Genomic DNA, 15,846 nt, shown 5'->3' on the forward strand with positions numbered 1-15,846 from the left:
AAACCATCTCACCAAGTCTCAACAAACCATGTCTCCCAGTCCCAACAAACCATCTCGCCCAGTCCCAACAAACCATCTCACCCAGTCTCAACAAACCATGTCTCCCAGTCCCAACAAACCATCTCTATCAGTCCCAACAAACCATGTCTCCCAGTCCCAACAAATCATCTCTCCCAGTCCCAACAATCCATCTCTCCATGTCCCAACAAACAATCTCTCCATGTCCAAACAAACCATCTCTCCCAGTCCCAACAAACCATCTCTCCCAGTCCCACCAGTCCCAACAAACCATCTCTCCAGGTCCCAACAAACCATCTCTCCATGTCCCAACAAACCATCTCTCCCAGTCCCAACAAACCATCTCTCCCAGTCCCAACAAACCATCTCTCCATCTCCTAAGAAACCATCTCTCCATGACCCCACAAACCATCTCTCCCAGTCCCAACAAACCATCTCTCCATGTCCCAACAAACCATCTCTCCATGTCCAAACAAACCATATCTCCCAGTCCCAACAAACCATCTCTCCATGTCCCAACAAACCATCTCTCCATGTCCCAACAAACCATCTCTCTCAGTCCCAACAAACCATCCCTCCCAGTCCCAACAAACCATCTCTCCATGTCCCAACAAACCATCTCTCCCAGTCCCAACAAACCATCTCTCCCAGTCCCAACAAACCATCTCTCCATGTCCCAACAAACCATCTCTCCATGTCCTAAGAAACCATCCCTCCATGTCCCAACAAACCATCTCTCCCAGTCCCAACAAACCATCTCTCCCAGTCCCAACAAACCATCTCTCCATGTCCCAACAAACCATCTCTCCATGTCCTTAGAAACCATCTCTCCATGTCCTAAGAAACCATCTCTCCCAGTCCCAACAAACCATCTCTCCATGTCCTTAGAAACCATCTCTCCATGTCCCAACAAACCATCTCTCCCAGTCCCAACAAACCATCTCTCCGTGTCCCAACAAACCATCTCTCCATGTGCCAACAAACCATCTCTCACTGTCCCAACAAACCATCTCCATTACAACCAGCAAAGCATCATATCTGTAAGGACTGCAAAACTAACTAGTATCAGGTCATACTATGATGTGGCTTTTCAACCAACCAACAAACATCTGATCAGTTGATATAAAGTTTTGACCGGAGCTCATCTAGGGCATGTTGTCCTAGAGATCAGAGGCCCCTATCTTCAGTGCATAAGCTAATTCAGCTTTTCATGTCCTTTTTTGTTTTCTCCTCCTTTGAAGTATTTTTGTTACAATTTATTTCTCATGTACTTTCATATTTTCTTTCATCTAAACTTCTGTATTAATTGTAACCTAATTAATCTTTGCTATCAATAATGGGTGTTTATCTTTAAAAACACCCATGTACACTTTAATCACACCATGAGCAGCTTATGTTTTATTTTCACAGCTGTTTTTGTTAAAGAACTTGAAACCTAATGTAACCGGTTATACAATGTATATAGCGGCACTTATACTGTCTCGCCATAGAGCTAGCTTTTACAGCAACGCGGTAGAGTGTCCGCCTGCAGAGCGAGAGGTCGTGGGTTCGAACCCTGACAGGTGCACATTGCAATTTGTGCAGTCTGTTACATTTGGCGCCCAACAAGGGAAAATACTTAACCACTTATTTGAATGTTTCCTCCCGGAATGTAGTACCAAGTTTCAAACTATTAAAAAGACATATCTGGGTGAATTTTTTTAACTGTGTTTTTTTTTAAAGATTTCAATAAATATTTTGTACCAGACTTTATTGATAATTTGATAACAGTCACAATAAGAGACACACATACATGTTAATTAAACATTTGTACAAGCGTGTACTAAACACATTTCATTTATGCCAACATATTTTACAATTTGTATGAGTAATACACTACTGCTACTGAACAAGTCGCTCCAAACAGTAGAATAAACAAAGTCATTTCGGAAAATAATAGAACAGACATACCTGGTCAATGAGCATACACAGAGAAATGTTCTATACAATAATGTTCAACATACAAAATGTTCATAATATAAATGCAAGTATTTTTTTAAAAACAATAGCAGCTCCCAAAGTATGAACACCATCGCTCTCTTTTTTCTACTGTCGAAAAGAGGCAAAACATAACAATTACTTAAAGAAGAGTTCTGTATCTGGCAACATGTGTTCCAAATTTCATTCTTGTCTGGGTTTTTTTTTAAGTTACGGCAAAAAAGCTATGATAAAAACAACGCTTATAGAAAAAGGCTTATATGAAACTTTATGCCTGCTTTAAGTTTATCTGGGTAATGAGAAACACTGCAATGTAAAGTAAATATATGAGCCCCGTCATGCAATAAGGGGCCTTCAGAACATGTATTTACTTTTATTTTTATTAGGCATTTGAATGAAATGACCTTGCAGTAATAACGAAAATATCATGATGATATCACCTAATGCCTCAGATACATGTTTACAATTGAGGACATGTATTGTATATTTTGACTACTAAGTTTGACGTCAGCCACATGACATCATTACGGAAGTACAATAATGAAGATGGGCAACATTTACATATCAGTATTACAACTACATTATAATTTCAGTTGTTTTCATAACACAGAATCTTTATGGATCATTAAGACAAATTTGATGATTCATTTTTGTATTTTCAATCCATTGGGCTATTTTAAACTATATGCAGTCAAATAAAGTTAAGATGAAATCTGTGGTTGCTATGGAAACATGAGTGAACTAATGGTCATAAATCATTGAAAATTTGATGTGCCAATGACAATCCTTTAAAAGAAAGAAATTTGGAAGAAATTGATATACCAAGAAAAAATCATTATTTTTTTATTTTTATATTTGATTATTTTACTTGTAACAAGAGATGTTAGTGAAACATTTATGCCCCCTTGGGAGCCAAATTGTTAGTAGGATTTGGACACTTAAATAAAATTTCAGCTTACAGTCACACTGACCTTGACCTTTGACCCACTGACCTCAAAATCAATAGGGTTCATCTGCTGGTCATGACCAATAAGCCTACCTAGTATGAGGTCCCTGGGTCAAAGCGTTCTCAAGTTATTGATCGGAAACCGTTTTTCATGTTAAGGTCACACTGACCTTGACCTTTGACCCACTGACCTCAAAATCAATAGGGTTCATCTGCTGGTCATGACCAATACACCTACCAAGTATGAGGTTCCTGGGTCAAAGCGTTCTCAAGTTATTGATCGGAAACCGTTTTTCATGTAAAGGTCACACTGACCTTGACCTTTGACCCACTGACCTCAAAATCAATAGGGTTCATCTGCTGGTGATGACCAATACACATACCAAGTATGAGGTCCCTGGGTCAAAGCGTTCTCAAGTTATTGATCGGAAACCGTTTTTCATGTTAAGGTCACACTGACCTTGACCTTTGACCCACTGACCTCAAAATCAATAGGGTTCATCTGCTGGTCATGACCAATACACCTACCAAGTATGAGGTTCCTGGGTCAAAGCGTTCTCAAGTTATTGATCGGAAACCGTTTTTCATGTAAAGGTCACACTGACCTTGACCTTTGACCCACTGACCTCAAAATCAATAGGGTTCATCTGCTGGTGATGACCAATACACATACCAAGTATGAGGTCCCTCGGTCAAAGCGTTCTCAAGTTATTGATCGGAAACCGTTTTTCATGTTAAGGTCACACTGACCTTGACCTTTGACCCACTGACCTCAAAATCAATAGGGTTCATCTGCTGGTCATGACCAATACACCTACCAAGTATGAGGTTCCTGGGTCAAAGCGTTCTCAAGTTATTGATCGGAAACCATTTGGTATTCCGACCGACCGACAGACAGACAGACAGACAGACAGACCGACCGACATGTGCAAAACAATATACCCCACTTTTTTCAAAAGGGGGCATAATAATAAATTATAATGTCCAAAGACCCAAAAATGAGCGATGTGGCTCAGATAACAAATACATTCTGAGAGTCATTTTACCTGTAAGTTTAACCACAGTAAGTAAATCCTTCATGTTATTCACTGGATGCCTCAGTACTGAATAAGACTCATCGCCTACTCACATAAATATGTTTAAAATTCCAAGTATAAATTATATACAATGTCAATTTATAATAAATAATTATTTTAACATATGTCCTTAGAAACAGAAACCATCTATTTGATGGATGAATCCTTCTGAAAAAGGCATACAAATGTTGAAGTATTTTTTCAACCAAATTTTTAGTAGAAAGTCTTGTAAATAAAGAAAAGAATGTAAGAAATACATGAAACTATGTACATGTACAAGAAATGACTACAAATTGGTACTCTCAGTGCTTTCAAAATGACTGTCCTTATACATTTATTACCATCAACTCAATATTGTTTATGTTACAAAGATGAAAGACAATTAACCAATATATACAATATAATATTAATAACTGTATTCACATTTCAGTGCATGAGACTCATGTAATATAGAATAACAGATAATTTGCAACTGTGGACTTGGACTGACCTAGTGAGGAAATTGCACAGAGGGATCATCCACCGATTGCTTCAAGGGCTTATCAGCTTTAATTTATGATAAATAATACATGTGTGATGTATTTCCAATAGTTTGTTCCAATAATTTATTTTCGCCGATAACAAATTGAAAAGGTCATCATCACCAGCTTTCATTAGTGATATGTCTTAATTCATTACGAGTTATACCCTCAAAGAGCTATTTATAGACTATTTTAGTCTCATTTTGTTCTTCTAAAAATATAATGAAAATAATCAAGGATATATCAATGAAAAAACATTACAGATAAATGTGCATAAGAAGGACATAGATATAAAATAATGAATCCATGGGGCTAAGGGAATGTTTATTAATTGATCATTGATCAAATTCCAATAATCGGTATCGAAATTGGTATTATTCCCAGCACCAACTTGAAATGCTGATAGGCCCGTCTGGCAATGAATAGACACAATATGTAAGTCAATTGGTTTATACGGATCCACTATCACAGAGAAGTTATCACCTCACAGGAACACACCGAGTCTCGAGCAAATGCTGGTAAAACTCACAGGAACACACAGTCTCGAGCTAATGCTAGGGTTACAATATTATTAAAAACCATTTTAATCGTTCTGCACATCTGAAAAGAACCTGTAGATAAAGAAAAGCCCTCAGCACTATGATCAAAAGAACTATTTAATGAACTGCACTGCAGATACAGAATCATATCCTGTATAAGGCACCAACTTCTAAGCACTTAGAATCTGGAAAAACCATCATTTCTGCAATGTTAAGAACTTTTATGAGAACCAGAATGTCCAGTACCCTCACAATCACCCCAAAACAGTTAATTTCATTGTTCATAACTCAAAATGCTGTAACTGTTTGATGGTTGTGTTCCTGAAGAGTAGAGAAGCCGGTGGGACGTGAGGTTAGTGTGGGTTTTCCTTAGAGTGGTAGTTTGCCGTTATCCAGGGATGAACCAGCACTTGTTCTAGAGGCAGCCGCTCTTTGGGATTGTGCTTCAACAGCTGAAACAGACAAGTGACATGTGAATAGTTTCATACCAAACTGAATATTAGTTCTGAAGCACAAGTTTTTCGGTATCATTAACTCAGTATTTTCAGTATCCTTAATAATACTCAAAAGTGCCTAATTCACAGACAACTTCTACATGCAAAGCAAATATGTTATCAAACAACCGTTATATTACTTATTTGTATTATGTTCTAGTTTTCATCTAATTCATTTCATACATGTATGCATGTTAGCTGATATAGTAGAAATAAAACAACTTTCCAGCACCCATGTACCATGCTGATAAATTGCAACACTTTGCACTTTAACGCTTGTTAGTTATTGAACCTTGACATTGAAAACAAGGTACACAACAGTTGCTTCATCTGAAACCCTTGTGACTGAAATTATAATTATCGGCTTGTGCTTGTGTATAATTTTAATAACTTGGAAAGCAGGTGCAGTAACTATTACTTTAACTGTGCATTGCCTGTAATTACCTTTCCAATCAAGTCCCTAGCACCTTCCGACATGTAAGAGGGGTATCGAACATCCACCTTCGTGATTTTCCGGTATGTCTCCGTGTTGCTCTCTGTCTCAAAGGGAGGTTTTCCCACGAGAAGTTCATAACACAGCACTCCGAGACTCCACAGGTCGACAGTTTCATCGTGATACGAGCCTTCTATCATCTCCGGGGGAAGATAGTCCAGTGTGCCACATAGCGTCGTCCTCCTGTAGAAATAGAGATGGGTATTGTTGTAAAAAGTGTATCGCTTTATTTCCATCGCATTCATTTGAAAATGAAAGGAATAATTTACTAAATGAAGGCTTTTTACTAAACGAATGATTATTTTATTCCTCTCTTGGACATATTTTCTCATGTTTGCCGTGATAAACACGATAATAAGTTGTCTATGACTAACTTGGTGTTTTATGCTCATTTTTGACAACAAAAACTAATGCATCTATAAAATGTACTAGTTGTAATAATATGCTACAATAAGACACAGTTTGTGAATTCGCTGAATAAAATTGTGTAATACATATGTATGAATAATCGTGACAAATCCTAAATTAATTAATTTAAGACAGGCAGTGAACACTACCAATTTGAAATTCATATTTCATGCTAATTGAGACATAATTAGTAAGTTTAATATTACAATCCACACTATAAAGGATTTAAAACGGGTTTTTACAAGAGTGCCAACTATCACAATATACACCTGTCCTAATTTTAAGACACCAATTTGTTAAAGGGGCAACAGGACTATATAAACCTCCAGGTGGCGCTGGGGCAAACTTTTGTATAATTTTATGCATGTTTCACATCAGGGACACTTTTTCCAAATTTATGCAATGCTTACAAAAAGTTGAGACATGACACTTTGCAGGCATGTAGAATGAAGGTTAAACAAATAAGAAAACCTTAATTTGTTTTTGAAACATTACTAGAAACATGACTGAGAAAAAAATCCAACTGTCAGATTGAAAATTTGAATTTGCCGGGGGAGTGGCTAATTGGTGTTCTGGGGGTTATGAACTCTCTGTTGTAAACATTACCACGTGCTGGTGTTTACATCCCTAGCAGCTTGCTCGTAGCAGACGACATGCCTCACTATCAAATACTGTAGTACCAAAAGTGAACAAACCTTGATAAGTTTTTATTCCCCCTGCATATCCCAAAATTATTGATAGATATCATCAGCTTCATATGCTACATTTTAGTCTAATTGTTTTCTATGAAATTAACACTTTTTCCTTTTGAAGCGTTACGTAATAAATAAGTCTGGTGAATCTTTCCCAGGTTTAAATTTGTTACATTGTTTTCATATTTGTCGTTTAAAAAAAAATAATTATGAACCTCATTGCTTAAATGTTAGTTGCTCCTTCGCTTTTCTATCAACAAATGTTGATGTCCCAGCCAGGTAAAGTGAATATCTCCTATTGTTCTTCAGTCATGTAAACTATATATATATACATATATATATGTCCTGATTATTTTGTTCCATATTTTGAGTCTTCTTACTCGGCCCAAAGTTATTATCTTAAAGGAAGGCAGTTACTAGTTCCATGTCTTGCAAATGTTCATGTATAACTGTGTTTGAGTTCCCTCCTTTTTGACTCAAAATGTGCATTTGATTTCCAGTTATCAATACACAAACCAGATTCCAGCCAGTGACATTTAATTACCAATTAAAGGTGTCAACACTATCTGAATTGTGTATGTTGGCAAATTATTAGTTTTGGATTCCAGACTGAGTATAAACCTTGCTATTTTGGACTGGAATGAGAATGTTGATTCTAAACATTTGAGAGGGATGTCCCATACAGAAAAAAAGATTTAGTATTTAGTCGAAATAACAAAATGCCAGTCAGGAACAAGAAAACTATCATTTCAAAGAAAACATCTGTTAAAGATGGCTCTGTCATCTTTATTTCATATAAAAGATAGTAGTGTGGGGAAATACATCATCTGCTCTGATCAGCCCTGTTTGTTTACATTTCTCTTGTGTGTGCTAAAGATAGAACACTGAGTTTAACAGACAGGTACATAGCTGAGGGAATTTACAATAAGCCACTCCCCATTTACTCGCTGTGTTGCCCCTTTAAATATAAAGCCAAATGTAATACCTGCACGTCGCAGATTAACCTATATGTCCCTTTTTGAAAACAGGCATGGTGCTGCAGAAGAGGGACAGGGTGCTTCAGGAGGAAAGGACCAATAGTAATGGGCTTGATTCAAAACTTCAACATAATGTTTTGACCAAAAATGCTAGGAATTGTGTTTAACTAAGGTAATATTAGGGTTAACAGCCAAATATGTTTGTAAGTTTGTATGAATTTATAATCTTATTATAAGATTTAATGTTATTTTAACAGGCTTAAACAATTAGTTCTATGAAGGCTAAATGGTGCCCAAGCTTGTCTCTAGGTGGCCAGAAGGGTGCTTTCAAATAAGGAAATGCTGCAGCACCCTTCCATTTCTCTAAAGCTAAACCCATAATATCTGTTAGTATTGCAAATATTTGCCACAATTTACCTGGAAGATGGGGCGTGGACAGACCAGCCAAAGTCTGCTATTTTGAGGTTAGCGGTCATGCCAAGAAGCAGATTTTCCGGCTTAATATCTCGATGTATGACCTTCTTACTGTGGCAGTACTTCAGGGCACTTGCCAGCTGGCTTATGTACTGAAACATTGCAATACAACACATCATTATTATAGGTTAGGGGGTTATAAACTAAACTTAATATACTATTTATAAGAAATATTCACTAAGCATTCTTTAGACATGCCATACAGCATTTTCACTAGTAAATTTTAAATACAGAAAGATTAAAAAAAAATGTAGCCCTTCTATTTATCTGTCAGCCAGAATCTGATCTCAGCACTGCATACATTAGCCAAAAGGATTTTTTTTTCACTGCTGCAAAACCTTTTTTTTTACTTGAGCATCTCAAAATTATCAGAGAGGCATGGTAGGTCAGACAACATTCATAATGCTAATAAATGGCATACTTTTGCAGCAATTTTCTCGTCAAATCTCTTAACCCTCTGCAGCTCCTTGTAGAGTTCCCCTTTCGGAGCGTACTCCAGGATCAGGTACACACGGGAGTTGTCATGGAAATAACCAAACAGCCGCAGTATGTTCTCATGCCTGAAGAAACATTAAATATTAGTACCGGGGTACACCTTTTTTGTAATTATCTTTTAAGTAACGAGGTTAAACAGCTCTACCAACACTCATTTTTATCATTCAATCAAGGGGCATAACTCAACAATTATTATCTAAGGCTGAATTATTGGTCTTGCTACACACATGCAAACTGTCACAGACACTGGCTATGTTTACTTAGTTTGAAGTGAATATCTTCAACAATTTTATATTATGGCCAAAGTGCAAGTTATTGCACAACAAAATTATGTTGCAAACAACAACAGCCTGGTAGTATCATATGAGTGTTAGTGAAAAACAACCAGAAAGATATAAAGCAAAGAGGATACACAACACAAAATCCCTATCCTGAAAATTTAGTTGGAGTAAGAGGGATTCCGGCCCAAAGGTGAATCAAACCTTAAACCTCTGACAGTTAATATTGCCTTTTAAAGCAATTTCAAGGTACTTCTTACTATTTAAATGACCAGCAAAAACACAATTAACAAATTCACAATTGTATGAAATTGAAACTTCTCATTAATCCTGAATGTAATCCTCCCAGTTTAAGTCACAAGAGGACCTTACCTGAGATGTGATTGTATTTCAATTTCCCTACGAAGCTGGTGCTCAACACCAGACTTCTTCAGCTGGGTCTTGAACAACACCTGAAAAAGGACCATTGCAAAATACAGTTTTGTAATAATACCCATTTCCTCGATACCCATAACTCCGAGGTTATTGTACACTGCTTTCCACTCATCATGCTTGACCAAAGTATGTTGTAAAATCCTTTGAGTAATTAAGTAGTAACACTGCTAACAAGAAAAAGGTAACAAAGGGCAATAACTCTGTCAAAAGCTGAAATAGAGTCATGGTGCTTGTACAATGCACTTTCTCTTATTTTGCTTGACCATAACATAAAGTTTAATTTTCAAGTTATTCTCCCGACAAGAAAATGTAACAAAGGGCAATAACTCTGGCATAACCTAAAATATAGTTACGGTTCTTGTACACTGCACTTATTCTCATTATGTTCTTTCATCCATAAAGTTTTTCCTGTAGTTTTCATGTCATCCTCCGGACCAACCACCTGGTGACTCCAAAATACCCCCCTTCAAACTGTATGGGTATAAAAATAAATAAGGGAAGGAGCCTAGAACTCATATATGAATCTGAAAAGCGCGAGTCCCAGAGCAACTGCCTATAGCAGCTGCTGTTTTAGCCAATAAATTATTCGAAAAGAACACTGTTATCGGACAGCAAACAAACTTTTACTTGACAAATAAGTACCTAAATCTGAGAGGCTGGACAAAAGTATTGTTAAAGTAAAATTAACACATTAATATAACAATTTTTTAATACAGTATTTTTTGTTTTATTTTATTGAGAATTGTAAAATCAGTTGTTGATAAGAAAAGAGAAATCACATACTTTGATGGCCACCACATATTTGCTGCTTTTTTCTCGAGCAAGGTAGACACTTCCAAACTTTCCCTTTCCAAGTGGCTTCCCAATTTCAAAGTCATCTAGACACCACCGCTTTCTGCAACATTCAAAATAATACTTTAACTGTAGAAATATTTCAAGAAGAATTCAAATACAAATGACTATTACTGCTATAATATACAAACAAGAGTGCTGACGAGCGAACACCAAGCTCATGTTTGTTTTTCAATAGTAAAAGGGGGCACAACTCCACAGACAGTTAGGACAGAATGCCTTGCTGTACATTTGCTAAATGTCAGTGGCAACATTTGTACCAAGTTGTAATTGATCATCTTTTAACAGTTATTGGGTCATGGACACTGTTAAAGGTTATGCATGATGACATTGATGCCATGGCTATTACAAAAACATTCTTGAAAAAACAGATAAACAAAAAATAACTTTCAAAGTCTTTGATTTTCCTGAAAGTTGTTATGAACATTTTATAGACATTGTGAAGCTTTTGCCTCATTTTTCTTTTAAAAACCAATTTGATCATAAAGAAATGTAATGTGTTTCATACTATTTCTATACTTTGTCTTTTTAAACATGTTGAAATATGGCCACACACACACAGTTACATTATTGTTAAAACCCATCATTCTGCATTTATTTTTACCTCTCCTGTCCAAGACCTTGCTGCGAGCCCCCAGCTGACATTGGTTGATGTTCTGGGCGGCTTGCAGGAGGTTGGGGCTTTCCCTGCGGAGCCGGCTGATGGGGACGATTTTCTTCTTTTACAGGCTGCAGAACGCGCTCCATTTCTGTTTACACGAAAACAATTAATAGTAAAACATTCAGACAAAGTACATTTTGTGTTGCCAACAAAAACACCTAGGTACTTTACATGGGCAACTGTAGGAATGGATATTATTAGCAAAATTGTATTTCGAAATATGACAATATTTCATCAGCATAAAATAATATGTGCCGGGCAGGGCTTTTTCACCTTCTTTGCTAGGGGCCGAAATAAGGCTTCTTCACTATTGCGAAAAATGGCATATTTTCCCAATTTCAAGATATTTTTTTCACAATTCCCAGATATTTTCCCCAAAAAGGAAGATCTTACTTCATAAATTTCCCATTTTGAGACTTTTACGCATTTAAATTTCCCAATTTGCAGAATGTCACGCGTTTAAATTTCCCAAAATGAAAAGGCTAGGCCTCTTCACAATTTTTGGTGAAAAAGCCATGCCGGGTATTGTAATATACCACTTGAAATAAACTAGATACATTGTAATCTATTTTCATGCTTAATTTATGAATCATCACTTATTTCACTTTCTGTTTTGATAACATATAAACATCAGATCTTCACAATGCATTTATTTGTTCCAGTCATCTTTGCATTTTTATAATGTCTCAGTTTGACAATAATAATTATGTAATGGTGACAATAATTAATGAAGAAAAAATTATCTTTGTTTCAAGTCTTTATTTGAAGCAAAAGGGTATCTTCCGTCTAGCATTTATGGCATAATTTTTCAGGTGGTATACACTCACTGAAAAGGTTGTCGTTGATATAAAAGTGTTTGATATTAATTCCAATTTTTCATAGCTTCTAATTTCATAAAATCTGAACCAATGGCAGCGTTAAACATCTGTGTTCAGCAATCGCCATGGAATTAACGCTAGTGAGTATGGAAGCAGGAGTCTGCTTAAATCTACCTTAAATCGTTAAATGACTATGACAAAGGCTCCAACCAGGCTGAAATTTTTGGGTAAAGTGACTTCTCCCTCTAGTCAAATTGGGGAGACTTGAAGTGATACTTTTCCTAACACCTGATACAAATACTGAGCCATAACACAAAACCCCAATTTATATATTCATTGTTCACCTTACAAGATACAAGATCAATGGTCGAAAGTGGCACAAGCACGCAAGCCCTGCACTGGTAAAATTTTCTCCGGGGTAGCTCAAATTCTGTATTTTATATAGCAGGGCTTGTTGATGGAATTTTCATAAAAAAGTATCCCTTTTGGCTCAGCCAAAGTGTATTTGTCTATATAAATGTATATACAATGAACATGCATGCAACGTATACAGTTGTTTTATAAGAAAAATCTTGTAGATCTGAGCTCGTTTCCATACATATCCGAAATCTGCTGACCTTCATAACTTGTGAATGATAAAAATTGTTTGAAATTTTAAAATACTTAATATGTAAAAACATACGACTAAAAGTGGATTATTTGTTTATAATGTGTATCATAGAGTACTAAAACACATTTTTTATGATTCTCAGTCCAAGAGATCACCCTAGGTTCCAATCCCTTGAATCAGGTAGCTCAACTGGCCAAACCTGCAACTTCCAAATACCAAGTAACTGGTTTTGATGATTGGTTGATATTTTATTAGGCGATTACCGATTACTTGATTATAAATGAATAATTTTGACTAGATTGACACTTTTCCGTTTTGCTAAAAAAATTGGCAAAGTAAATATCACCTTGCTGTTAAAAATGGGCAAAATATGGCAATTTAAGGCGCCCAAGTCACCCCCTAGTCTAAAATAATAGATGTGTTACAGGGCTTTTTTGCCTTCTTTAACAGACGCCGATATTCGGCGTCTTCCCAATTGAAAAAAATCAACCTTTTTCCCAATTTCACAGAGCAAATTTCCCAAAAATATCCATTTTCCCAATGCAAAATCGTCATGTTTTCTTTATTATTTTGTTTTTGTTTTTTCGGCAAGAACTTCCGCTGCGCATGCGCGCGCAACTTGTACTTTCGTTTTCACTACGTTCAATTACAAGGGGAATCACTCTGACTTAATTCCTTGCAAGAATTTATAAATAAAACGATGTCGCACAACAGCAAGTATTATAAAAAATCGCTAAAACGATTGAAGCCCGATCGATCGCTGTTTGACTGTGGCGTCACAGTGAAGGGAAAGGTTAGTATATGAACCAAAATTTATAATTATTGTTGATTTTGTAGATGTTTAAAGATCGTAAAAAACAGAGAGCTTGTCCTGTGAACTTTCAGTGTCTGAAGAAATAAATGCTAACAGTTTTCTGTTTTGTTTATTTTTATGCTGATGACTTGCAACAAACGAGTATTAGCAGGCAAATACTTTGAATGATTGATTAACAATTTAATGATGGGTGCCAAACTATTTGAACTTTAACCTGTCAGTAAGTGAAATTTAAGCGAAAACAAATCTGTTTGCCTTCTAAAGCTTGTTTATTTAATGATATATGTCTAAAGAATACATATTTCCCAATTTCAAAAAAAATGTGCGTTTTCTTCCCAATTTCAGCATTTTACGCGCTAATTTTCCCAAAATGGAAAGGCTAGGGTGTCTTCCCAATTTGGGCTAAAAAAGCCCTGTGTTATACGGGATTCTTCCAATCCCTAACGTCTAAACGGGAATGTGCAAAAAACGGGGGTGTTTTAAAAATATTGAAATTGTTTTAAATGAAGTATTTTATGGTTGAAATTGATCATAAAGAGTTATATTCATTTTTATCCATGTAAGTGAAATGTTATTTTGCACTAAACAAGCATTTAATGCATTAAAACAAGTTGTTTACCTTTCCAATAAAACGAAAGTTGACTGACACAGAAAACAATTATGCGAAGGGGAACAACTCGATACAATCGTAATAACTCGGCCTCCTCCGACAAAGCTTCGAGATAGACCTTGTTACACAATCGTAGCAACTCGGCCATGGCCGAAATGTTCCGAGCGATTTAAAAATGTGCCCTGAAGCCTTGCAGGTGCCCGTCATGTATATATCGTTATGTTTTGACAGAATGAAATGAAGAAAAACCGTCAAACTCATAATTATAAGTTGGATATTTATTTTTTGTGTACTGAACTAATATAAAATAACATTATCTGGTAATATTTCTTGTTTTTATGATATTTTATAGACGCTATATGCTTTAACCCGGAATCCTGATCGGAACAACTACCCACTTTTGATACTAAACAATTTGTACGTGAAGGATTTGCAATATCAAAAATCTAAAAAAAATCCGTCAACGTACAATTATTTGGACTAAGTCACCCCCTTGCGAGAGAACTGCTACATGAACTGTACAACTGTCAGTTTTATCTGTTTATCACGCAAAACAATTGATCAAGAAAAAACACACAATTGTCCCCAATATTCATCAATGCATTTCTTCAATGCCAAATGAGACACATCCTGAACCATGCCCATGGACTGAAAAAGTGAAAACAATGAAGTAGAGAAAAACTCACAAAATATGACTGAACTTGTCAGCATGGCAACTCTCAAAGTTTCGCCAATAAATACAAGAAATACTTCAGACATTTAACAACAATGGTAATTAAAGGAAATAGTTTATCTAGATAATACTTACATCAAATGTGTCGATTTCGTTTATTTTCGTCAAAATTGTGTTGTTAATTGCCAGCTGTTTCAAAGTTAGGTCGACTGTCTCTATTGGCGGGTGTTCATTTGCGTCGAATATTTTCATTGGCTGGATTTGATGCGCTCGATTTTCATCGGTCCCTAGACTTACCGAAATACGATTATTTACCGAAAGACGGATAAAATTACCGAAATACGCAATAAAGTTACCGAAAGACGCCTTCTAATGCATTTATTTTATTGTTTTTATATTAATATTATACAAATACATTACCAAATCAAAAATTAGAGAAAAATATTAAAATATAATGATGTAATAGGCAGTTGGAATTTCAGTGTTCGAGATCGAATTCCGCGTACGTGCCGACTCGCCAACCGAAAGACAGATAAAAGCTTCCAAAATAATCAATTATTCCAATTAATGATGATCTCATAATATTCATATAACTAAAACACACTCATAAAAATGAAAAAGTTCATGAAAATATTTACTTATTGTTCAATTGAATAAAGACAATATGTCAGTGAAATAGTTGTCTCCCTTCGCCAACCGAAAGACGATTTAACGCAGGTAAAAATAACTTATTAGTTGTTGTATTATGAAAATGATTATGAATTTGGATTCAAATAATAGCATTTATATTCTTATGGAAATGTTAGATCAATTGCATATACAGCATTTGAAAGTATTTTGAAATATACTTGAAACATTGCCTTTGAAATAGGTCGAAAATGTCGCTAAAATCATTTTCTTTTAACTAACTTAGATCTACGTTTCAAATTTTAATTTTTGTTTATATGAAAATTGAAAAAAGAGGTTTTTAAACAGCGAAGTTCTC

At 35.8% G+C, this 15,846-nt stretch overlaps 2 protein-coding genes across 2 annotated transcripts; one reads left to right on the forward strand and one right to left on the reverse strand.

Moving 5' to 3' along the window:
• The first annotated feature begins 413 nt into the window (after positions 1 to 413).
• On the forward strand, positions 414 to 1,139 carry LOC128244440 (uncharacterized). The gene has a single exon (XM_052962445.1). The coding sequence runs from the start codon at positions 414 to 416 to the stop codon at positions 1,137 to 1,139; it is 726 nt and encodes a 241-aa protein (XP_052818405.1).
• Positions 1,140 to 4,278: 3,139 nt separating this feature from the next.
• On the reverse strand, positions 4,279 to 15,093 carry LOC128244780 (aurora kinase A-A-like). Its single transcript, XM_052962858.1, has 8 exons — positions 14,997 to 15,093; positions 11,280 to 11,424; positions 10,607 to 10,718; positions 9,761 to 9,840; positions 9,037 to 9,175; positions 8,559 to 8,707; positions 6,016 to 6,247; positions 4,279 to 5,529 (listed from the first exon to the last, which is right to left on the reverse strand). Exons 2-8 carry the CDS (start codon positions 11,420 to 11,422, stop codon positions 5,431 to 5,433), a joined length of 954 nt encoding a protein of 317 aa, XP_052818818.1. The 5' UTR covers positions 11,423 to 11,424; positions 14,997 to 15,093; the 3' UTR covers positions 4,279 to 5,430.
• Between the last annotated feature and the right edge of the window lie 753 nt (positions 15,094 to 15,846).

This window comes from Mya arenaria, chromosome 8 (assembly GCF_026914265.1).
Source record: "Mya arenaria isolate MELC-2E11 chromosome 8, ASM2691426v1".
NCBI classification, from domain to species: domain Eukaryota; kingdom Metazoa; phylum Mollusca; class Bivalvia; order Myida; family Myidae; genus Mya; species Mya arenaria.